This window comes from Aythya ferina (assembly GCF_964211825.1).
Source record: "Aythya ferina genome assembly, chromosome: 5".
Lineage (NCBI taxonomy): Eukaryota > Metazoa > Chordata > Aves > Anseriformes > Anatidae > Aythya > Aythya ferina.
The window spans coordinates 13,538,050-13,565,150 of NC_140301.1; the positions used below are offsets into that span (position 1 = coordinate 13,538,050).

The 27,101-nt window shown below is 39.8% G+C and overlaps 1 protein-coding gene across 1 annotated transcript in view; it reads right to left on the reverse strand.

Annotated features, from left to right (window-relative positions):
• The window catches only part of EXT2 (exostosin glycosyltransferase 2), a 69,483-nt gene that overhangs the window by 41,432 nt on the left and 950 nt on the right, over positions 1 to 27,101 (reverse strand). The window contains exons 3-7 of the mRNA XM_084519862.1: positions 26,920 to 27,009; positions 22,832 to 22,948; positions 19,470 to 19,665; positions 15,967 to 16,106; positions 15,075 to 15,168 (exon numbers count right to left, since the gene is read on the reverse strand). Of these exons, the coding sequence (XP_084375988.1) occupies positions 15,075 to 15,168; positions 15,967 to 16,106; positions 19,470 to 19,665; positions 22,832 to 22,948; positions 26,920 to 27,009 (637 nt within the window). The remainder of the gene's footprint in view (positions 1 to 15,074; positions 15,169 to 15,966; positions 16,107 to 19,469; positions 19,666 to 22,831; positions 22,949 to 26,919; positions 27,010 to 27,101) is intronic.

Below are 27,101 nucleotides of genomic sequence, written 5' to 3' on the forward strand. Positions count from 1 at the left end.
ATTCCTGACTCTTATGCCAACTTTTAGTATTCCTGTATAATTTTTTCCAAGCTATCCATTTCTCTTTCCCTTATCTGTGAATTTAGGAGACTAATGGTTATGTAGCTCAAGAGCAGCTTTAATACACTAGGTAATGGTTGTAAGAGATTGCAATTACAACATACTAATTAGAGCTGACCTGAAAGGCTTAGAGGACCTTGAAATAAGCGATCCACATTTATAGATCTTGTCTTCCACACAGCATTAATTATACAAGGGCTACGATTAAGATATGGTCAGGATACCATTCCTTTCAACTTGAACTGAAATTCATTTCTAGTACTCTAGAAGCCTGCTTGATTAGACTTTGGAATTTTCTGAGGAAACACACACGATGTGGACCACAGATTTGTAGCGAATGCTAAACGTGTGTACACCCAAGTATTGCTGTGGTCACAGGCAATCTAAATTATAACCAGAGATCAAACGTGTAGTTTGTACAACTGCCAAAACAGCACAGATGAACACATGTTCACCTACTGGATTTTGTTCTGGGTGTATGGCTTACCTGGCAAGAGCATGGGACAGAAGCATTTGCAGCTATTTTCATAGCTGTAACAAGCAACAGTACGCAGCAGAAGGGTAGCCTACTCACAAAAAGTAACATTTATTTAGGTAAGGTGTTATTTTCCTTAGAAATAAATACACACGGGGGCCTAGCATCTCTTTATAAGCCAGCATAGCATCAGGTTACAGAGTCCATTCATATAATGTTTATAGGTTCTAGTGTTAATGCCGCTAATGGTGCTCCAGCACAGAGCTCAAGACAGATCAATGTAAATCTTGTGATTAGTTTGCAAAAAGAAAAACACTAGGCATGAGGCAAGGAAAGGAATGCTTTCTGTAACGTTTAGATTAAGAGGAAAAATATTCCATGAAGGGAACTTTCTAGTCTCCTGTCCTTTCACCACCCTACAATTTGGTGGGAGTTTGTCAAGTTAGCAAAAGGGAAAAGACAAGATTCGCAGAAGAGCAGTAAAAGTTAATTGTCCATAAACCATCATTTCTCTCAGCTTCTGGGTCAGGCGCCATGATGCTGTAAGATCTTGCCCCACGGCAGGACTTCAGTGTTTCCAAAATGCCTTGAAAAGATTTATGAGGCCTCGAAAGGTAACCATTTTCGCACTGGCTGAGGTGACTACTTCAGTGTTTTCCCTTTTCAATGGTTCTCAGTGTTTCTGATTTCTTACTCCCTGATCAATCGAGTTAGGGAAGTCTGGCTGAGGAGAAGAGCACGACCTAGCTCTGCTGTGTATACATACCAGCTCTAGTCGTGGAAGGTCATCCACAAAGACCTTCAGGCTCCCAAGTTACACATGATACTGCAGTATAATCAAATGCTTTCCTAGTTACTGAGATTTAACAAGTTATTGTCCATTAAGTAAGCTATTATAGTCAACCACATTCACCCTATAACCTTTCTGTTGCGCAGTAAGATTAGGCAGACTACTGAGGTTCAAGATAAACTGAATTATCATGTATTTACTCCACGCTAAAGATACATACGAGGATAACTGATGAAATATAATAATCAGATAGCAAAATTGAGCTCTCATCCCCTCCAGTCTATCCCCTTAAGGTAAAATGGGACTGAAGAGGGAACATACGTTCATCTTTTGGAAGAACAAACACTTTATACATCATTTTCCAAAACAAATCTTCAGTTTAGATGGAAAACCCAAAAACACCAAATTCACACATTTTTCTGCCAAAAATGTATAATTTGACTCCTCCTTCTGGAGCAATGTAACGTGTCTGCAGCTGGTTCCCTACCCCAACAACCTTCTTGCTGATCATATGCATCACTTTTAGCATGCAGTTCGTCAGCAAAACTGATACCAGCCGGGTCAGCTAAAAACAGCGCCATCTTTGCTTCCTTAGCAGGCTTATGAAAAACCCTCAGAAGACTTTATACAATTAAGAACAAGATGGCAGTTTGTTTCTATAAAGTGATAAAAATTTGGATTTTTTAAAAAAGTGCTTGTTTGATTTCGGACCCTTAGGAGCAATACCACACAATCAAATTCAACCTATCTAAGGTTGGCTGGCTCCCTCTTTTCTTACTGATCAGTGAGGAAAAAATGGGGTCCTTCAGAGAGAAAGTGAGAGCTATGGTGATGTCAAATACCTCCTGAACAATCTGTGCTCCTCTTAGTAAGGGAGCATCAGAGGAGGACAGAGTAAGTGACCAGCTTTGGGCCAGGATATTCCCCTCAAAGCCCTGAGGGCTCTCATTTTTCCAGAAGGGCACAAAGATTTCAAATGAGCAAAACCAAGAACGTAGAACATACTTGTCAAACATAATATATATGTCTCAGGCTATGGGGAAAAAAAATAGTCACACTCTGAAAAGCCTGCTCTCTTTTGGGGTGCCAGTATAACTACTCTGTTATAAAACTAGAGGTAAGCTCTCTAGACAAGTCTGAAAGTGAAAGGAAAGGAATACTTTCTGTAATGTTTAGATCAAGAGGAAAAATATTCCATGAAGGGAACTTTCTAGTCTTCTGTCTTGAACACTTGATTCCCAAGTAAATAGGTCAATTAAAAATTTTGGGTGCTTTAACTCGAAGAATCTATATGACTGGCATATGGAGAAATTTCTTTACTAGAAGACATTTCTCCAGGCTGATCAAGCAAAGTATTTAGATTATTACAGTCCTACGCTTTACAAAACAGATTCTAGATGGACATTTTGTGGTGCTGTTTATCTATCATAATGCAATCTCCAAAAAATAGTTCTTCAAGAAGTAAAACAGAAGGTGAATTTAATCACCTATGTTAATATAGTCCGCTATAGTAATTTCAGTCATAAAAGAAGCAGATTTGCCTACCTCAGATACAAAACAAAGAGCAGAAAATAAGCCTTTCCACTATCCATTTTTTCCCCCTTTTTCTTTTGAAGCTGCCAATTCATAAAAGGAACAGAGGTCAGAGTTCAAAATGCTAGTCTTACCCTTCAGATACCAGCCACTTGGGAGTAACTCACTTCTGCTGGCTCTCGGTTTTATTGCTGTACACTGCCTGACAAATGCTGACTCATACGAGAGCTCAGGGTAAAGGAAAATGTTAGTTCAAGAACAGATATTAAGTTAAAAATTTAAGTCTTTCTTCCATACTCTCAGATAATTTGTAGCTTGAGTATTTTTTTAAGGTTGTCATCTTGTTACAAACAATAACCTGCACTGCTTAATATCCTGCTCAAATACACAAAGTAGCTATTTTTATTAGAATGACATGGTAACATTTTATATTGTTTTGAAATCCTACATTATCCTGACCTCCTAGAACAGATTTGCACTACTTTTGATCCTAGAAATAGTTACTCTGTTTTTAAGATAGCAAGAACACAAGACCTGAACAGATACACCACTAAACACTGGTGATTTCCAGCAGATTTCTGGAGCTCAAACTTGCTTCTTTGGTTAAGGAGTACGTCAACATGACAACTCTGCTGCAGAATGCAATGCTGCATCAGTCAGGAAACCTGACTTAGTGTGCTGGCACCCTCCAAATCCATTGCCAAAATATATCTCGGTTAAAGAGCCAACAAATAGATACCAACGCTAGGAGCAGCACAGAACCTGCCCCTTCTCAGCTGTGAATACTGCTGCAAAGCACGAAGACAGTCAGTAAAGAAAGAAGCAGAATGAAACAAGTGTAGTTTCACAGAGCACATAGAGCTTCGAAACTGTCATGCAAAAATGGCCACTATTTCCTGCATTCCCTTTGCTCCCACAGAACATTCAGCTCTGTCCTGCTATTTGCAGGCAAATCCATATGTTGGCACCACAGAAAAAACACAGCTGAGAGTAACACAAATTCTCATCTGGCTTCCAGACAGCCATATCTTCATAACCATCATTGATAATGACAAAGACAAAAATAAATAGCCTGTTCTTTCCCCTTGTTTCAAGGAGTTTGTTCCTGATCACTCCAATTTCATCAGGCTATGACTGTGAAGGAGCAGGCGGACCCAACCTGAGGAGCAGTCACAACGACTTGGGTGCGCATCATCCTTTTTGCAATAGTTTGGCCTTTGCACAATCCCCATTAACTGCATGAAACCAAACCAACGATAAGCTGGGGTTATGCTATCATTGATTCAACAGTGGTCCAGAAAAGAATGGAAAACAAATATGTGTGTGCAATGGTGGAGGATGTTCAACTACAACATGACCACGAGCTGGGGGCTGGGGGCAGGTTTTAGCCACATTTCTTGACAAATGATGGACAGCTCCTGAAACTGAAAGCAATAGGTTTCTAGTCCCAAGGGTATTGCCTTCAAATATGTCTATGTTCTCAGGGTAGATCAGTTTTCCCTGCTGCAGGCATCCTGCTGAGGGGTGAGGTCCCAAGCAAAACACAGGAATCTGACTGCGAGCCTTTGAGGTGGCAGGAGCCAAGGGGGGTTCAAAGACAAGGCTGGCTGGTGGGCAGCACCTCTGAGTATTGCAGAGGTTAGAGGTTAGTAAAGCAGGAGCCACTGGCCAATAAAACAGTGTTTGGAGAGCCCACTCTACAGATAAATTGAAGATCTGTTTACACCTTTCCCAGCTTTCTGAGTTACACACACCGATGCTTCCCACTGCGATCTTGTCCTCTGTCCACTAGCATCTCCCCTCCTCAGCAGCTGCCCTGCTCTCTGCTGGTTGGCTTTATAACATGGCTAAAGGATGCTTGGAAACTTTTAATCAGCATCCAGCATCAAAAATAAATAAATAAAAGCACAACTGCTTTTATTTGTGTCAACTGCTGCAACAAGATCTGTCTTGTTTGAGATTTCCCATGACTGCTGTACTAATGCTGGGAGAATAGAAGCTTAAATTCCCTTGATTAGAGAAGTTAAACACAAAGCAAGCCCAATGCCAATCACACACATGAAAGGACAGCTTTTTGAAGCAAGAAAAAAAAAATCTAGGTAGGGTTACCACCATATTATAGCATTCAAAAATCAGCACATACCTCATTTCGGAGCTTAAGCTCTGTACCAGGACGAACTTGTCCTTTTGATGAAGACATGTTTTCGTGCTTCCTGTAAGCTATATAGTTCTATTTTAAATAAGCATAAACATACACATACTCCACCCATATGCAGTGCTCAACATTGGACAATTTTTATCCACAGGCATTACTTCAATACCTGTGAAGATAAAAGCTGAAGGACTGGCAGCCGTGGTTTTCTCCTCCGTATCTACAGTACAAATTTGGTTTAGAACATGGTGCTGCTTTTTTTTCCTCCACATCTCAAAAACAAGTGACTTTAGCTCATGTTATGGAAACACATCTCAGCCCTCATCACTTGAGCTGTGTATGGCTGTGTGACTGTCTGATTAAATAGGTAAGGTCATTAATAATTGCCGGTTGTGTTCACATTGTGAGATGGTCACACTGCAAAGGAACAGCATTGAAAATAATTTTACATGGACAAAATGATTTATAAATAACTCTACTTGATGTCTTATTTCTTCTTGAAATACATCCGAAATAGTGTGCTATACAGGAGTGTTCTTTACTGCATGAAGCCAGGTTTTGCAAAAATAGAAGTAATCAAAGAAAAGTCTTCTCAGAGAAGTCGCTGCTATCTCAAAAAAAAAAAAAAAAGTACAGCACTGACCTGTGTTTGCGTATTTATTCTGGTTTGATCTTTTGCTTCACCTGAACAATTAAGAATGTCAGGAAGGAGTTGTTTTTCCTCTCCCCTTGATACGCATGTAACACGGCCTCTACAGTAGAGGCAGCTCGATTCCCAGTGGATTCCCTGAAGCACTGATTACTAAACACAAGTAACAACAGACTAGAAACAAACAAGTGGTGAAAGGAAGAATGCAAAGCCTGGGTTTGGTGCTGCTAGTTTACTGAAGTGCCCCAGACAGTTGGTTAATGGCTGTTACATTCATGCTCAGGCATGAATAATCACCAAATTCAGGATTGGGAAAGAGTTTTTCCCCATAACTCAACAGGGACCATTGATTTTTTTTGCTTTTGTTTGCTACAGTGTTGGGAAGCACTTTATGGTAGACCATGCTGTGTGAGGAAGACACAGAGACCAAATATTCTGTGGGCCCTGCGGGACAAGAATGCATTACCCTGCTGAGTCCAGTTGCAGGAAACTATTCCTTAAGTTTAGCAGTAATCGAACAAGGGGAAGAAACCAACCCAAAAACACAAGCTACACTGTTTGTGAGCCAAAGGGCATTAAAGCATATTCCTAGCACAGCCCGCATTTTCAGTCCTAACAAAGATAGAGTTTTCCCACATACAGGCGTCTAAGAAATTGTTATATATCTCTGCACAACTTAGGAAGACTAAAGGAAAGGCATCCAAAGATTATCCAGCATCAGGCTGTTTCTACTGAACACGTAAAGTCTTTGTAACTTAAAGCCAAACATCCCTACCGTGTTGCAAGATACGTTTGATTTAGTTATTAAACAGGATCCAGGACTTTTAAACTGCATTATTAATACTGTGATTTGACCTTGGAGAAGTTATATCTCTATCCACTCATCGGAAAAATGGATCCAAGACAAAGCTGTATTTACTACAACACACTCAAATGCAATTCCTGCAGAAATGCAGCGTGCTTATGGATAACTGCTAATGTTGTAACAGTTCCAATAATGAAGGAAGGGGTAAGCGGAACAAGTAAATTTGACAAATAAATTTGATGTTTACAGACTAAGCAGCAGCAGAGGGAGAACAGAGAGCAATGGAGAATTCGTGGAACACCAGGAGAGAGGTTTGATCATCCATTTATCTGCAGCTAGCTGCTTCACGGGCATGACATGAAGATTCTCAAGTATTCTTTTAAAAGAAGTACATGCTTTTCCAATTTTTGGATCATGTGGGTTTACCTGTAGCATATTCAAGCTGTGTATAGCTATCTGCAAGGGATAAGCACCAGAAGTTCACTTTACAACAACATACAGATTGATTTTAAAAAGTCTTAAAATAACACAATTTCCCTCCTACAGTTCAAGTTTAACCTTTTCGGGTTCAGAAGCTGCAAACCTGGATACTAAGGCAGCACAACTGCATCCCCCAAAAAATGACTCAATGGGGTGCTGATTGCTCTCAGTTTTGTGAGCTCTTGCTCAGAGATGCCATGAAGACCACCCTATAATGCAGCAAGCATAAAAACAGCCTTCTTCAGTCAGGAAAGCAATGGCTGGAGAGACAATAGGAAAAAAAAAAAATCTAGGATAAGAATACTCGCCACAACAAAGAGGAGGAGAGGGGGAGCAATGAAAGCCTCATATACAAATGCCAAGGATTCTACAACTCCCCTGGTGACCCTGGCAATAAGCCAGGAAAAAGTTTTCTCTTTCCTCTGCTGTTTGCAGCAACAAATCTTTCCTCTGGGGGAAGGGTGAGAGAGCTGCAGCTAACTTCAGTGCATCTGATAAGATGGCAAATTGTCCAGGCCTGACATTTATGGGGGACCCGGAGCTCCATTGAAGCACTCTGGGAGGATTAAAGCAGGGTTAGCCTCTCCGATCGCACTCCTTAAAATGCTACAAATGGTAGACAGATGAAAGTTCGTTTAAATTTGATAATGATGAGTCCAAAGCACCCCGAGACAGAAGCTGTCCCCTGTCAGGGGAAGACTGGAAGCTGAGTATTCCAGCTGCAGCTGGAAGTTGAGTATTCTCACTGAAAAGGAGTTGTAAAATCTAACTATACCCAAAGAGCATCCAGCGTCCAGACACTGAAATGAAGCTCTGCTTAATTGATTAACAAGAACTAAATCCCACCTCCTTTAGGTGAGCCGCACCACCCACCATCCATTTGCCTTAACTCCATCCAGGACCGTTTCGCTTGAGGAATGGGAAGTTTCACACGCCTGCACTCCTTGCCTGGAGCCAGCAGAGAGGCTCATATAGCTGTCAGCAAGCTGATAAGAGCTGAAATTACTCTGCAGAGCCCTCTTTAAAGAAGAGCCAAAGAAGCACATTAAATGAGAGGGAGGAGGGGTCAGAAAAGCCAGCCACTCATGTTGTCTTAACGTGGCACTAAAACAAGTCATTGATTTATGCATGTGTCTTCAGCTCCGTTTGACCTGGAGCCTGAACTTTCCTTCAGGTCAGGGCTGAGGCACATGGGACGTGCACTAGAAAAAACCTAACAGCTTGTCCAGGTACTCTGACTGTGGGAACAAACACTGCAAAACACACATTTTACTATCCACTTTTTTTTGTTGTTGTTGCACATTTTCAAACTGGATTTGTATATTTTTTAAGCTTTCAATTGTCTATCCAGTCTGAAGAGACAAGAGGCTGTGACCACCTAAAGCTTTCGGTAACAAAATCAGGAATGCCACATTGTCACTATTTGAGGAAAACACTTCGTGGGGCTTCAGGAATCTGAATTACAGATTCACACAAAGAAGGAAGCTATACATCATAATAAAAATTCTCTCACTGAATTGTCTGGCATTCATTGAAGTCGAGATATATTTGAAAATCTGCCAAGGCTATTCCACAAGGCATCATACTATCAAGGTCTTCTGCAAATCCGAGTCCTGAGTCACCAAGACTGCAACGCACCCAGCTGCTCCTATATTCTGACAACAGCCCACAGCAAACACCTTAGGAACTCATACACACAGACATCACAAGCACAAGCCACCACTTCTCTAAAATATGCTCTAGCTCCCATAAGTTTGCAACTCAGGAACTTCCTAAGCCAGAGGGCATACCTTTTCATTCATCTCTGACAGATCTTCCTTCCCTGGATTTCCTCATTCGCCCTTTAAGCAGATTCAAACCCTTCACTCACAAAATCCTAAAGCAGTGAGTCCCACAGACTAAATTTAAGTTCTGTGACAAGGTCATTTCCTTTTATGTTTTTATAGAACAGATTCCCAACAATGAAGTCCTAGAGCACATCAAATGAAATCGTACCAGACAGCGTATAGCCATGTCCATTCATTTTACTCATGATCTTGTTTTGTAGTGCTGTATTATATTCCAGCTCCTTATCTTATCCCCAGTCATTCATTTTCAAGATGAAGAGTCTTAGGCTGCTTAATCACTCCTCTCATGAAATCTCTCATCACCCTTCCCCTACTATATTATCTTTACGATTAGAGAACTGTAACTATGGATTGTATTAACAGTGCAGATACACAACAGACTTGCACAGCAGTGTAGTGGTCTCTATTTTGTTCTCTACCTCTTTTCTAAAAATTCTTTATATTACTGCTTTTGACCGCGACTGACCACGGAACTTGTCTTTTCATTAACTGCTCATGGCTGCTCAAAGAGAACACACGAAGCCATCCTGTCTTACAGACTAGATAGTAATTGAAAAGTTTTATTTTTGGAAGGTGGAAAGTGTTATATAGTCAAAAAGGAACAGGTTCATACACTAAGCCTTCTTTTGAAAATCAATCTCCTTACCTAAAATCCATTCTGTGAAAAAGAATGCCTAAATAAATGAAGGAATAGCTCTTTCATTCCCATCTCTTGATCACTTTCACATTCTGATTCTATGCCTTAATGAGCCTCTCTCTGTTAGGGGACTTCCAAGTATGCTGAAAATTAGTGAGGAAAAACATTTACAATATGTCCATATTTTCAAATAGATTCAGCTCACAAAAAAAAAAAAAAAAAAGAAGGGGAAAAAGGCACAGAAGCTAAAATTTAAGTTGTAGAAAACTGTCAAGCAAGTCAAAGCATACATTTCTGTATCAACTACAGAAGTATGTTTCTATAGATTAACAGACTAAAAGCAAAACACTAGAAAAAACTTAGTTGGAAGGGAAACTATACAAGACATGGGATAAGAAGATACTAGCAATGTTTTTAGCAATGTTTTCTTTTGCCTTTCTTTCTCTATTTCACTCTTCCTCTTCAGGAAGAAAGAAAAAAAAATCTGATCTCCCTCTTCATCATATATATGTACTACATTTACTTCTTGTCCCTCCACTTCTAGAACTTTGCTACTAACTAGGTGCTGGTTTGTGGTGCAGAGAAAACGAAGCATAAGGATATAGCATCAAGTCTGCTGGGTTAGTAGCCGTGCAGCTGAACTACTTATCAACTTGCCTCTGGGCACTTCTGCCAGTGTTTCAGACTCCATATGGAACTATTTGTGAGAGGGGGATGGTTCAAGGAAGCTTCAAAGAAAATGAGAATGACAACCTTACTGTACAGAACAGACAAGACAGCAGGCCCAGAGATGCATAAGGCGGCTATTAACTTTGTCAGCTCAACTAGCAGAGGCTTTTTTGATGATCAATACATGGGAGATTTTAAGAACTACAACGTGCCAGCCTCCAGTTCTCACAGGCATGGTCCGTGCATGTAATACTGAAAATACATAACAATTTTTCACAACAGCATAGGCCAGGGTATGAGCACAGCATTGAATAACTATTCTGTTTGTGAGGAAAGGCAGGAAACTGAACCAGGAATCGTTGAGGGCAAAAAGTTCTGCAAGCTTGAACAATAAAAGCCTACATTAATATAGCTCATCTCTAGAGATCCCAACACAATCAGGTATAATTGCAAGGCAGTAGGAATTAATTCAGATTTCCCACACACTAGACTCTGCTCACAGGACTAAATACCTAATGCCCCTCTTTCTGAGCTCGTACCAAATACTGTCTTACAAAACCAGGCAAAATAAAGCTGTATTATAGGAAATAGGAAATTATAGGCCAAACCAGCAATAAGGCACCTGTATTTTACCCTTCTCACGACAGCAGTGTGTGATGCTTATGACCAGTGTATTAAATCTCAGAAAATCTTTTCAAATACGATTTCTTATATATTGTAAGTGTAGTACTTCTCTTTAAGATCCTCTTTTTTTCAGCAGTTGTACGACTAAAAGTGCTTCTAGAAACAAAGCAGAAATTAAGCATAGATAGAAGTTCACTTCCTAAAAGCAGACAATCTATGTCAACTTGAGAAAAAAAATATTTGTATACACATAAACCTTGACATGTCATCTCCAGAGAATCAAATGCAATAAAATACTGCACAAGTGGTACCTGATCAACTAAGAGAACTAGCAAATTAACACAAGGGGTTTTGTTTGTTTGTTTTTTAATTATGAGGTTTTCCACGTATGGATAACAACTACTTCATTATCAAGAGAGCCACTGAAACCAAAGCAGTCAGATAGCAAGACTTTCCTACCACAATGATTATAACATCCAGAGTCTGATATTTATGATGAAAGTATGCTTCATCCTACTAAAAAACAGGACAAATTTAGAGCAAGGATTTGTTCTGTTTGGCTAAAGAGAGGATGGTCTCAGCCATACTCATGTCAATTGATTTCTTAATTTACTGAGAAAATATGTTAATCAGCAGGTAAGAGCAAAGCATATTTCACAAGTCTTTATCAAAAATATATGGTTTCCCTTAATGGAATTCTAGTAATTCATGTGGATATAAAACCAAGTTTTTAAATTAAAACCTAAACACAACCCACCTGTAAAGGAAACTGTGCGGTGGTGTAAAACGGTTTTGCATCAATTTTAGTCAAAGCTCTTTGCAAAGATCACTTTTTCTTCATTTTAATATCAGATATTGACCACCTGTTTTGTAACTGTTAGAGCAAACTCCAGGCATTTCACAATATAAATAGAAGAAACAACATGATTTTTGTTATCTAAATGAATTTGTTTCAATCTAGGCAAGAACAATTCTTAGTAAAAAAAAAAAAAAAATAGAATTGTCTGAAAAAAAAAAAAAAAAAGGCTACAAGGCCAGTTTTAGTCAACTTTCTTCCACTTGACAAAAAAAAATCAAACTGTTGCATATAAACTGTTATTAGCTCTTGAAGTGGTTTAAGTATTACCAAGAAACATGAGTTACTAGCAAAAACAGTATTTTGAAGTTTTGTTGCTCTACCATGGCTAGGCAGAATAAAATGTATAAAATGTATTAATGCCTGCTACTGATCACATCTGAAAGCACGCATAAATCTCTCCAGTTCACTTGCAGTTTTATTCCACAAACACGTATCAGATGAGTTTCACTTCAGTAGTTCCTTCCTAAGAAACTAAATTGAATGCTCATCACAAATTCACTTTGCTTTTGAGCAACTACCATGAGCACCAGCCTCCTCAGAAGATGCATTCCAACTTGAAATTCTCTCTTCTCCTAGCATCACTTCAGCTTTATATTGTGAATCTTTATTCATTTATCATTGTACGTTGTCAATAAGCCAAAACACTGAAAAAAACATGGGAGGAAATTTTGACCAGCCAAAAAGTCCTAAGATTTTTTTTTCCAGAAACATTCAAATTGAAAGAAAGTAAAGCATGTAACTGCTCCCGACTGTGAGACTGAGGAGGAGGAAGGAAACAAATCTGTAGCACAGGTGGAATATTACTGCACATTTATCAATAAGGAAAAGCAATCAAGTTATTGGTAGTCAGCACAATGTCAGTAAGTAGTTTTTCACCATATGAGATTTCTAGGACACAGAACCGTGTAACAGCAAGGGAATTTCACAGATGCTTACACTTGGACTCCACCTTGTAAATACAGCTGACAGCACACGAAACATATGGATAACACGTTCAAGTATCCTCAATATGCAGACGGAAATAAATTCAGGAAGACAAGAGAAAGACAGACCTTATAACTTCATTCCAGTATTCTCACCACCAAAAGACAAAACTATATTCACAACAAAACAATGTGTGAGACAGAGCTTTAGAAAGAGATGATTCTCACCTCCAGTCAATAGAATTGGTGTTTCCAATGTGTTCAGTGATGCTTTGGACCCAATGACTACTGCAAACCATCTATAATCCAAAAATTCTCACCAGACACAGACTAAAACTGCATTCTATGTATTTAAATATTTTCTATTTTAGCTTAATTTTGTAGAGTTACCTATAACATAGCTTACAGATCATCTGACTTAGGGTTGTTTTATTGCAAAGTATCCAAGAAATACATTGTAAATGTAAAGGGGAAAAGTAAAAGCAAAAATACACAAACCAGTGTGGTTTCCTCATTTCATACTTTAAAATCACTATTTAAGCTGTCCATGATGTAAAGCACTTTCTCTGTAGAAGAACACTACCCTAAATGATTATTTTATAATATTAGTAAAATGAACAAGAAAATCACTGCACACTTCAACAGACTATCAATGTCAGTTCTAAAGCTTTACTACACTTAACATCCTCGTGTTAGTATATCTACATTCATGTCAGAGAAAAATAAGAAAAATCAAGCAAAATTTTGTTTCTAGGCATTGTAACAGTGAAGCTATTTCTCCTTCTGCTATTGCCCATGGCAATTTGGTGCTGCCACTGGGCCCTTCCAAAATAGATCATTTGTGTGTAGGGACTAAAGAGAAAGGAGACCTCTGATGGCTACTGTGATATTTGCAGCAAAGTGAAGCTGACAAAATAATTCAGGCATGAAAGATACGTACTGCTACCTTTGAGAGCCTGTTTTATCCACACATATCCAGCATTATTAAACACAATGCAGATTTTAGCACTGTCTAGGTAGAAATAATTGAACTAGAGTGCTGTAGAAACCATGGCTTGGGTTACTTTTTACAAGTACCACACAAAAGATGACTTCGTCACTGAGGTTGTGCAAAGAAATTTCAGAAGTATCTTCACAATCATTGGAGAAACCTCACCACAGAAATCCTACACACCTCCACAAGTCACCTGAGCTCAGATAGTTTACTTTTTCATTACGTATTTAGCACTTAATTTCTCTATGCCTGGGTTCCTCATCAGGAAAAAAATTAACAATATCTCCCTACCTTATAACAATATATGTTCAGTACAAAAAGATGAGAAGGATTACAGATCCTGGTTATAAATTTATAACATATGCTAACATCTTCATTCATCTCTGGCCCAAAAATGTCATCCATACAGTCCAACCACCAAATGAAACATGGTTCATCAACAGTATGGAAAAATGTGAATTCTGCCCTACATGTAATTTGGCAACAAATCTCTTCACACTGCTATCAGTGCTGATCTGTTCAGCTAGTGCTGTAAACATGAGCTCTTGAATTAAAGCAATCTATGATGGCTGTGCCCACAGCAGCAAAGCTTTGCTGCTGTTACAAACAGGAATCAGCATCAACTGGAGTCAACTACATAATACTTCCTTTTGACTCTACCCAACAGACTTCGTTCACAAGTTTGGACGATTTATGATCTTGGCTCTTCCAATTGCAAAATAAGTGAGATCTCCCCCTCTGAGGAATCATCAACTTAGCCAGAATATTTAAAACATTTTTCAATTCATGTTTCCCTCACATTTTGAGGGATTAAAATTTATCAACAAGCCAAAGTTTCTCTTGGGATGGACTCAAACTTTTTCTTTCAGATATCAATCAATTCAGCTACCGTGTAGAAAGAAGAAAACAAATATGCTCTGCAATTTCATCAGAAACATGTTAATATGTAAGAGCAAGCAGTAAACTTGCCTTCAGCAAGAGTTTCCATCCCTGTGTGCATTAAAAAAGCAGAGTGGATCCAAGAAAAAAGCTCATGAAAGCAAAGTTTGACTACCTTGGTAGGAACCAGTAGTCTCCACTCACGGCAAATACAATATGATCTTTACATGAAAAAGCAGGGGGTCAAAACCTCAATTTCACATTTCAGATCTGGATGGGGAGCCTTTGATCACTGTGGATGCTAAGGATCCTATAATACGTTTCACAATAGCATGTAAGTTAAAATAGAGGGGTTGGAGAAATTCCATTCTGAATAACTGAACCCTGCCAACTCAAGTATTCTGCAATTGCAATCATATGCAGTATTCTTAACTTCCTGACCTAAAGGGTAATGTAGTACTGCTCAACAGCTGCTGTTTAACAGATTTAGCTGTACCAGTGATGGCTAAAGATAAAATATTGGAAAGTAATGGTGAATGCATATGCTAAACATAAAGAAAGGAGAAGATAGACTAATCAAAATACTAGCATGGAAGTATAACTGATACTGCATTCCAACAAATTCCACTGCAATGTAGGCATATGAACCCACATGACCTGCAAATAAAGGATAATTTAAATACAGTACATTATTTTACCTGTCTTTGCATCTCTTCGATCTGTCGCTGGGGAACACTTTGCAGAATACTGTACATTTCTGGCATCTTTTCTTCAGGGATGACAACAGAGGCCCTATAACCAAACAACCAGGACAACAGTAAGGTGAGAAAATGGAAGTTCCACATTAAAAGAGGTCAACCCAGAACCTTGTCCTACTCCAATATGATGTGCTCTGAAGATGTTAGCAGAAATAAGCAGTCTCCTCTCAGTGTAGTTAATTATTTTGTGTAGTTAATTATTTTACCGACTGATCAGTGGAGACAAACGACTGAATGTGGAAAGGACAGACTCAAACTTCCTGAATTCCCATCCCCAGACTGCCACTGACTTGCTGATATCTTAGATCTCTTGGAGTGACAAGTGATAGCATATAGGCATAAAAATTAGTAATTTTTGTATGTATTACTCTAAGATAACATAACTGGGCATTGTTTATGCATGGCAAAAAAATCTAAACTCACAGTATGCTCAGCTGCAAAATAATTATACTTTTCAGTTTCAAACTAACCTAGGAATTCTGATACAATATAATAAATTCAGTGTTTATATGATTCCCTTTTTGGCACATACTTGGGGATCCAAATGCAGATCCGTCATCACACAGCACAAGCGGAAGACAACAAAAAGTCTGTTTTAGAACAGATATCACTGGCCACAGGATAACCAAAAGCTCAGTCATCTCTACCTCCTTTGTTTTCCACTCCTGTTTTTGATGCATAAACACATCAAGGACATCTGTCTTACCAAGTATTCTGTTCACTGTACCCTGCCAGTACATTTGACTTATTATAGTGATTCCACTCAAATCACTGAATGTAATCTGGGTATCTCTTATGCACATGTTGGATGTGCAATAATTAGCGTACAGACCTCTTCCAGTCCAAAACCTCAGAGAAAGGTAAAATGTAGGAGTCAGCAATGATGACCGGGACACAGCCAGCTTGAAGAACGTCACTTAGCACAGCCTGACCCAGGCGGGCTCCACGGAGAACGACACAGAATGTAGCTTCCTGTCAACAAATGATAAATAAAAAATAAAGAAATTTTATAGCTGTATTACATGCGTAGGTACGTATTATGCACTCCTGCCTTGTAAAAAAAGGAGTAAAAAAACTTTTTAAAAACAAGTAAAAAGGAAAACAGGCTTGCTCTGTACTATCAACATATTCTGAGTTATCAGCAAATTCAAAATAATTACAGAACTTTATCTGCTAGTGACTTATAAATACCAAGCGTAGAGTTAAGAAATCAGCTAATAGGACTATTCTATGCTTTGTCATAGTGGCCTAATTTAGAATTCTAACTGAGAAAATTCAGGGAGAAAAGCAACATTTTGCGAGTTTGGCATAACAAGATGAGCAACAGCCAATATGAAGTTATTGACTACACACTGCACAAAGCCAAACCAATTTCTTTCCATTATAGGGCAATCCAGCTCTATGGACAGCAGAGAAGTTACAGGTTTCATATCTCAACTTTAAAAGGCGCTTGACATAATCTTTGATAACATTTTCACAAGCAAATTCAGAAATCATAGGCTTGCTAAAGCCCTCATAAGCTTTCTAATTACATAAATTACAGTTACAAAACTCTAAATATAAAGCACTTAGCACTGGTTCACAGGTAAAACGGAGTGATGGATCAAAGAGTTCCAAAAAATCTCTCCTAGATCTAGACTTAATGCATCCCTTAGGTTAAGTGAGCAGCAGAAGTAAGACCATACTTACTAGACGTGAAAATACTTATATTTTTGTTACTAATCCTGGTAAAAGGATTAGAGTTTGACACCATATGGAGAAATTGACTAAAAATACTGGTATGTAGGGTTCAATATTGAGATAAGAATCACCAACCACACAAATATAAAGCAGGAAGTAATGAGCTATGTTTCACACTCTGCAGAAAAGGTTATTTCATACAAAAGGCCAGGAAAATGAAGGATATTCACATGCAACAACATCAATGTTGCAAAAATGAACCATCCCACCCAGAAGTGCTATTAGAATGTAGACAGAAGTACAACCTAAGAGACCAGCAGTATTCACTCGCTCTACTCAGCAACATTAAGACCCCAGACAGAGCAGCGTGTCCTGCCTTGGGCAGTACACTTCCAAGGAATAAATCAATGTATGATTACTTATCTCGAGAACATGATCTACCAGGAAAGACCAACTTCATCAAGACTACCTATTCTGAAATGCTAACAACAGGAGGAAGATGGCTAAAGGAAACTTTGATGATATAAAAAACTGCTAAAAAAAAAAAAATGAGTGTTATCCATTTATTCACATCCACAACAAACACACGAGTTTAAACGCTCATCCTGCACATAGGGACTTTAGTTCTTACTGTCACTGAAGAACCTCGCTACAGATTCAAGATGGCAAAACAAACATGCTTGCAGAGTTTAGCTGCACAAACAAAGAAAAAGCCCAAGTCAGTGCTATTCCCAAGTCTAAGAAAGAAAAATTATGAAGTTGATACAGGGGCTCCCACAGATAAGAAAACATCTTTTCGGCTTGCATTCTGTTGCCTGAGGAAAAGGAGCCAGGAGGCACAGCAGGGCAGCAAAACATCAAAATGGAACGAGGAAATACAACAGGGTTTGCTGGCTCTTCACTTGTTTCCTAGTGCAATCGTGGGACCTGCGTTCATATCTACATAGCAGTGATTAGTATGAAAATCTCATCCAAGAGAAGACTGCAAGCAGGAAGCATTAGCAGCCCAGAAGCCCAAGAGCCTGTCTAGTAGGAAATCTGTAAAGGCAGTGCTGGAAAGGATGAACTGTGATCAGTCCTCAGGCTCCCCCCCTTCCCCCACCACCAGACAGGAAAAGAAGGCTTGGGGGGAATGGAAGGAGCAGAGCGAAAGAGCACACATTTTAACCATTCACTCGCTAGACCACGGAGGAGCAGGTGGAAGAGACCCCAGTCAGGTCTCAGAGAGGGGGAGGAAAAAAAAGAAAAGCCCAGATGTGGACACACATGCTCATCTGCCCAGATAACCATTTTTCCTGTCTAGACAAAGGTTACTATAAATACTTCTCCTCACATCACCACCGTTATCAGCCAGACATTCCAAAGGGAGATGCAGGGCTCTGCAAAGGAAAGTATTTTAACAATCTCGGCATGTGCCAGCTCCCTTCAGAGTTATAAAATAATACATAGCAAGATAGAGATATAGATCCCCGATTTGCTATCCTTGAGCAATCCAGCCTGTATTTAAGGAAATAAAGCAAACAGGCTCTTCACCCCCCTCCTGGCTGCAGGCTTCGGGCTCACGGTCACCCGCGCCTCCCTCTCCCCCTCCTCCCCGAGGAATTTTAAACATATTTCCTCCAAAACATAACAGGAGGGGTGGAAACTTTCCCTTTCTTCAGCCTGTTTGTTATTTTACCAGTATTTGTTGAAGTTCAAAGACAGATTATGTGCTGGTGGCCACAGACGGAGCACAGTGGCCTGTGGCATAACTCACTTCACCACGCCGCATGCCAGAGCACCTCTCCGTCAGCGAGCTGCCAGGAGACCCAGGGGTCTGAGAACGCTATCTGGTTTTATCTTCACTGACACATCAAAAGGCCTCTGGAAGTTGGGCCACGGCCATCAAACACATTTCACCTAGATGTTTTCATAGCTGCATGCTGACAAGTCTTCCAGCTCAGTCTGTTGTATCTACAGAGAGCATTTTCTAGGGTTTAACTACTAAGTTGCAAACAAAAAGATATAACCCAACCTACTCTTGTTAAACATAGCACCATTTCCTCCCCCAAATTAAATCTCTACATAAACTCTGTAAAGCTCATTTTCATCCACCTCCAAATGACAAAGCAGGCTTCTGTCCTAATCTCCATATAACAAGGCCTCAACTGTCAGAATTTAGATATCAATTCCAAATTCACGCCTGCTGAAGCTCATTTTGCCAGTTATTCTGGAGAGCGTAGATTCTGAAGTTCTACCCCAGTTTCAAAGAAACCCCAACTGTGTCTGACCTTCCAAAGTTTCACCCCTCATTGCAGCTGGATTTGGTGGTACCTCCGTATCACTTTTTAAGTTTACATCATGTGGTACTAGAAGACCACCACAATCAACCCCACGAAGATGTTACATATAAGCAGTTTTTTCAGACTGCAGAGTAGCCTTTATATAAGTTTGAGTACACAGTTCTCAGCCCTCTTAAAAATAAAGTTTGGGATAAATAACAAAGTTAGGATATAACATTCAAGCTAATGTAATGAACTGTGCATTTTCAAAACACAGTCACCATAGCAAGTTAAGTAAAATACAAAAAGTTTCCTATCAGTGCTAAACAGCAACAGCTCCACAGCCAAGACAGGCACCGAGGAGAAGAGAAGATTGCAGGAGAGACAGCCTTACCTGAAGCACTTGAGGATAATCAAAGATCTGATTGTTGTGACAGCGTTTGCGAACAGCAGGGACCCCGTCGGACAGATTTGTGCATTTGTCTAAGACTAACACCGATTCCCCGTTCTCAGCCTGAAGAGCCTCCAACTCAGACCGGTACTCTGGGTGCAGAGCCATCTGAGATGACAGAATGAAATACCTGCGGGGACTGAAAAACACAGCGAGGTTACTTGGCAGCACCGCAAGTTCACTTCCAAGATGCTCTACAACACATTGCTTTCCGCCCTGGAAAAGTCAATCTCATTCTGCTGAATGTGGACGCAGTACTAAGAGAGTATTTTCAGACAAGAGTGAGAAGTGTAATGGTATGTGGGAAGAGTGCTTATTATATTAAAATCAGCACTTGGATTATAATATATTTTATAAACTGAAATAAACATTATTTGGCTATATATAAAACAGCTTACTGCTGATGCTAGCATTGTTTGTTTTATTATTTGGTGCTTGTGTACTGTTACAAAGTAGACACTGAATGCTGCTACTAGTTTTTTCTCCCATATATTTTCTCATCAATTTCAATGGAAAAAAGATGCCAAACTGTCACCTCAGCTACCCTGCGCATATTTTACCTTGATATGGTGTCAGTAACAACAGGACAAGCTCATCTCATTAGCTGTGATTCAGCTCTGTCCCTTTACGGCACCCAGAAGGCAACACCTCCAGGACAAAGAGGAAGGCTCAGTAGCCTGCTCACTCTCAACTCCTACCATGTCCTAGAAATATGCACAGTCAAATTAGATGCTCACAGCTTTAACAAGTGAGTTTTGTTAATGATGAAATAGAGCGTGCCTTATAAACATACTCACTGACTTTGATTTTTTTTTTAAACAGATAAAATAAGTCAGACTACTCCACTGCTTCCCATTCAAGGGAACACGCAGTGAGAGCCTGCCCTCAACTCAGCCAAAAGAACACAGGAAATAGGAGGCCTGCACTTAGGATTCCAATTCTGCTCCACGTGATGCTATTTTTAATTTACAGCTTTGGGAACACACACAAACACACACTTTATAAAGTCAGACCTCTCCCACTGCTCTTCTCACCTCTATTACTTATTTTCCTGCTGGTCACTTTAGTTGATCCAATTAACAGATAAGATTTACACAGTATTTTTTTAAACACTCTATTTTTCTAAGTCTCCAACTGCTACCATCTTGCTACCAAAAGCTTTCTAGAATACACATTACTAGCAGAGTTGCAAGTAAAATAATCTAAACCACTCAACTAAAACGGAGAATGAATCAAAAATCCTCAGCTGTTCTCTGTAAGAGGAACAAGAACAGATTTGCCTTAAAAAAAAGGAAATACTGCTACACGAGTGATAAAAAAAACAACCAGCTAAGAATTGTACAGGATTGTTTATATGTTTAAAACCAAATTTTGCCTTTAAACTGTCGTCAACGTATGACATCCAAATGTAGTGATCGAATCTTGTTACAAAAAAAAAAAAAAAAAATCACAGGGCAGCTACCAGGAAATAAAGCTTTAGTGTAATGGAAAGTAATCATTTACCCCAATCAAGCCTGAACTCCAAGCACTGCTCCCTTGTCACACCCTTCCTGCGTAAAGCAAACAAACTTTCACGTTTCAATTCGTTAATGCTAACTGGCCACTAGATGGTACTCTGGAGACTACGGCTTGCTCCTCACAAAAAAAAAAAAAAAAAAAAAAAAAAAAAAAAAAAAAAAGAGTTCCTTTGCGAACACGGAACCTACACATATCCACAAAATAGAGTCCCACAGCATTTAGCTGACTACACGGACACGAACAGGATGACCAAATCTCTCTTTACAGCAGATTCTACACACGCTGAAGCCTATCATCATGTTCATGCTTCCCAGACAGAAATACAAAGCATGCTCTCACTCTGTGTTTAAATAATACGAGGGATATATGAAGAATCGACTGGGATTCAAACAGATGCCCCTATACCAGCCAGGTCCAGGAGTATCATAATCAGGATCATGAAATGTGTGACTGAAGCAAACCACTGCTGTACATGTCTGTCCCTTACCTGGAGCAGCACAGAGCAACAGCAAGAACGCTGCTCTTACCAGAGGAGAAGACAAGGAGCCAAAGTACAACAATTTTTTTGGTCTGTAACTAGCAGCACCCTTTCAAATCACAGTTTTCAACTCTAATCATTCATATTCTCTAAAGAATGATGTTAGAAGAAAGGACCTAAAGCTTACGCACCTCCAAACCTGATCTTCACAATCAGTGAGCATGTCATTTACTGCCACTGCCTCAGTCTGCTCATCTTTTAAACCACAGCACAGGTAAGACAGTGAAATGTTTTCAGCTGCGTAATTAAAGGCTTATGAAATACAGAAAGAGCAGCCTTTCATAATCAATTAAGATGTTTTCCAGACTTCTTCCTATTCTTGTTCTGAAGACACGAATGGATAAGAGAAGTCACTATTTCCCAGAGTAGCTCATTTTAAACGGCTAATTACATTCTCTGATAAAATTAGTGCTTCATGTCCCACTTGCCTTGCTTTACTTCCAAATATAGTATCATGGTGATTTCTTTGTTTGTATGTCTTACTCCAGTACTTTGTAGAATAAATAAATAAATAAAACAGCAGTATTAAAATTTCTGGATGTAACTATTCACCTAAACAAGTCGGCTCTCATTCTTCTGCTTCATAAGCTAACCACACGAGCCTCCTTAAGATTCTTTCTGCAAGAACTTCCTCTCTTCAGAGCTCTATTTCCAGGCTTCTCCTAGTACCTCTTCTACCACGTCATTTTCAAAGGACTTCAGAACTACAAAAACATCTACACTGATTTAGAAATAATGTATCAGTAAGACACACAGAGGTAAATATCACATCCTTGCTCCCATTCTCCTGTTATGTATTGGAAGTTTGCACTGTCTGAGGCACACGTGCTGCTCCCCATGATCCCTTTACCTCTTTAAAGTCCCAGTGGAGGTATAGCCTGCTGCTTTTACCATTGCTATAGTCATCTCTTGCCCTTACTTTGCTTTTAAGCATCGTAAAATCGATTATCTGAAGAGATCATTTATTAGGGAATCTATATTACTTTGAATTACTGCCTTGCTCTACCTACACGTTTAAAAACAAAAACAAAACAAACAAAACAAAAACTATTTTTATTTAGTTCCAGTGAGCTGACTTGATATATTAGACATATTGAACCTAACGCCACAAGAAACATTGCCACTCCATCATCTTTCACACCTCAGTTTCTGGAGTGGGTCTCCTAAAACACTATATTCACATTTTATCAGCATCCACATTAAACACAATATTGAATATATTTTGCCCAACTACTCGGGATTGCTTTACCCTGGTCCTCTTTCTGGCAGATCCACTTCCCCAGACAGCGGGCTGTAAACAGGAATACTGACATCGTAGCCTTGCCGGTAAGTCCACGTGGAGAAGCCTCCACCAGCTAGCAGAGCCCTGAAAGACAGGAAAGACCACAAACAGAGCATGTAGATCATCCCAACTCAGAGCAGTATTTACTGATCATCGTTATCAGAACATCAAATGATGCATCTAAGATAACAGTTTTTTCCCTCAGCTTCTGTCAGTGGCATTTTCCCTGCAGTTTTTACGTTCACTTTGGTTTTCCTGAACTGGGCTTACTGCCAGGTGGGATCCAGTCATCAAGGGAATGTTTACAATTGCATATGATCACTGAGGAAGGAACTGTTCTTGCATTATTATAGGGAAATGGAATCTATTGCAGTCCTTATGACCATCCTGCATTTTTGCAAGCTTACACATACCAAGTCAACTTTAACTTAAGGAAATACATTCTTAATTATTTGCACTAGTTAACATATTTCTTAACGTCTACCCTAAAACAGCATGTAGCACAGCTCAAAGTGTTAGAGCAGCTCTATTCCAGGTACAAGTCCAGATAAAATAATACAGCGTTTTTGGAGCCTGTAACAACTCAGGAGTTCTCAGGCAAATACCATTTGTTTGTACTGTATTTTCAGGGTGATCACACTAACTAGTAAAGCTTATTTTGTTTCTATATTACACACAAAAAAAAATGCTATAAGTAGAACACAATGCAACTCGAGTTTGATATGCTCCAAAACTGATCTCCAAGAGTAGGGGCAGCTTGGGTTGCTGTGCTAGAAAGCAGGGGAATGGATCCTAGAAAGCAAGGATAGATAAATTAAGACATATTTCAATCTCCCAATGGGACAAACCTGATGGTGGCTTCTCCTAGACAGGACAACCTTTTATTACACAGAAGTAATGAGCTTTAAAAAACAGAAGAGAATGTGAACAGAATAAACCAATGCATCATCCACAGTCCTGGAAGAAGCGTGTGTTATCTCCTGTCCCAAACCTAGCTTCTTTGAAATAAGCCAGTAGAGGACATCAGCTTTGCAGTTACCTTTTCATCCTCAGTGAGCAGGTGGCACAACAAACACATCATCCTGTTTCCTAAAGAAGCTCAGATTCAGCTTCTTTAGTGAAGCAAGTCAAAATGAAGCCAGATGACGTGCTGACAACCCATTAGGTGATACTCCACTTTTCAGTTACCACTGAATTAATTCCTCAGTATAGTGTTTAGAGCAGTTTTTCCCTTGCTGTTGTATAACAGATTATTACTCTACTTAATTGTCATCCAAGACTGATTGTTTCTTCCCCTTGGAACACGACACCCTGGTTAAACGCCAGTATGTTTTGCCTGCTTTAACTCCCCTCAGATGTGCCGCAGGATACTTCACTTCCTGCCCTGAACTGCAGCACAGTTGTTCAGCATCCCAACATCACCAGCACATTTGGGGCATCAACGTGACTCCACCCAAGCAGTCAAGCAGGCAGTGCTAAATGTCATTTAAGAAGCTCTTTGGAAATTGTAGGATTGGATTAGAGATGCGATTCAGTTCGATGACAACTACAAAACCAAAACAACTTGCTCTATTACTCTCCAGTCAGAGCACGAACTGTTTGTAGGAGCAGAAATCAACCTGAGAACAGGGATGATAAATCAAGCATGTGCCGAGTGAGAGTTTATGCTCTAAGTGCTTATTTGGGGTTCCTTTCCAGTGCCTCTCCCCCTTTGGTGGGGGCATGTGCACGTTACGTGTACAATGCTCTCATGACTGGATCTCACCCCTGAAGTTGCATGTTCCAGGGTTATCCACATCAGTTCAACTACAAGCAGGGAGGAAGAAAAAAAAAAAAAAAAAAGCTGGCTTGGGTGTTGCTGTTCTTACACTTTATACCCCTCTCCTCTTTTTATAACCCCCTAATTGGGAAACTACAACCAGATTGTTTTAATTGGATCCGGTGAAAACATGACAGCACCTCATCAGCCTTGAGAAAGCAGGTGTGTGTCGTGCAGACCATTCCTTACACAAACCCACCGGGAACCAACACCATTTCAATAACTCCTCGCAGATTTTCGTTGTATGGGGCACTAAGGGAAGAGAGATATTAACTCCTAACGTACTCAAGATGAGTAATCTTTAAATCGCACTGACCAACGAGGAGTAAGCCTGCTCCCAAGCAACTTTTCACCACTGCTCGGGTGTTGATCCTTCTTTCTCTCCAGGAAGTGCCCTGACTGCTCTGCACTCTCAGTGTTTCTGTCCAGCTGCCATCACCATCAGTTTTCTGCCAAATCTCACAAGTCACTGAAACCAATTCATCAATCAAGGCAGAAAGAAGAAGTATCTTAGTCCATATGTTGAATCCTACAGCTACAGAGTAGCTTAGCGAAAGAAATCCCAGCGAAAGAAATCCCTTCATCCACACTGTTGTACCACATTCAACAGCACTTATTAACAAACAACAAAGAGCTTATCTTTTAAGGTTTATGGCAGAATATTACATACGTTATGGCAGCTAGTACCAGCAACATAGCCTCCATGCCTCCAGGGCAGACTTTTATCTTCAAAATAATTGGAGTAAAGCACTTTTACACTGTCTCCTGGAAATTAGATTTAAAGACTTAATAAACGAACAACCACTCAGTGAGCTAACTTATCTAAGGTCTTTCACAGGTGTAAAAACACTATAGAACTGAATTCCCTCTGTGCAAAAGGTCTTACTTTACCTGGATTAATATTCTGCAGCAAATCAACAGGACATGATTCTGTCATATCCAAGATCCACTACTGTGAAACTTCAAACATTACCTGTGTATTTCACCAGACATCCACAAAAAATGGGCACTTAAAGTGTGGACATACGCAGCTGAAGAAAGCATACCTGGTTCACTTCTTCTGTTAGCTATGAACTACAACCTCCAGAGGACTCCAAAATCATACTGTAACCACACACTGCAGCACTCAGGCCTCTTTGCTCCGGTGACCAGAATCTGTACTACACTTAGTACAGCCTAATTGTTGGCTGCCTACAGAAATGAGTTTCCACCTTTCCTCAGTCCCACGCACTCACTGTCATTGCCTCTCCACTGTATTACGGCTGGTGATTGTGCAGCCGCAGGGCAAAACAGTTCAGCAAGCTCTGACAACTGCTGTTTGCCAAAAAAAGGGTTTGATATTTTTTAATCCACTCCCAAAACAGTCCATTCCGTTAAACAGAACACTGTCAAATAAAAAAATTCTTGTTAAGAAATACAAATCTTAAGACAACAGGTATGTATTAACAGATCAACAGGTTTGGTTACAAAAAGAACAATGCTTGACTGCCCTCTTCAGGATAACACCCATCCATCTAACATTTCATACAGTCAAAAACTAAAGCATTACTACACAATCTGTGACGTAATTAGGAAGAATAAACAGGCTCTTTGAACATGTCCAGAAAAAAACATGTTCTGTTCTGGCAGTGAAGAACGATGTTTTACAATGCCTTTGGTGCACAGAAATCAAGATACACTACGCATGCAACATTCCTCGCAGCTCTCCTGTATCTCAGGCAAGATTTTGTTGACAAAACATTCAGCAGAAGAAAGTTACCCCTGATCTTCAAAGAGAGGGACTGAGTACATGGGATCCACCTCAGCACTACTAAGCACGTACACGAGCGCAGTAGAATCGTATTCAATAGCATCTTCCAAACTAAGGACTTCTAATTTGCATCAAATGAGACATTCTGTAAAGACTTCAGGTTGGTAACACAAGATACAAGTCTAAATTGAAAATTCTCCATCCCTACAGCAATCCCAACAGGTAAGACAAACAAATGCCACAGATCACATCCCTTGTAAAATTAAGAACAGAGTGAGCTGTAGCATATCTGTCAGCAGGAAAAACTTGTCCTATATGAGACAGGGACTTGTCTACTTCCCTTTTTTGAGAGGAGATGAAGCCACACTCCAGTTTTGTAAAGACTAAGGTGTACATCCTTTGCTATCAGCTGCACTCCTGGGCCTGCTGCCCCTCCAATGGCACTTAAACTCAGATCTATGCATTCAAATACAGCAAAACGCATACCTATCCCTGGGAACATCTAGTGCAGTGTTGTAATCTGGTGGCCCTCCGGGCAGCATATTGAAGAGCAAGTGATTTGTGCCTCGATCCCACCTAAAGCAAACAGAAAAAACAGACAATAATTAGAGAGGTGCTCTCTACAAACGATAAGCTCTGTCAAAATCTAGCTCCGGCACTGACTCCCG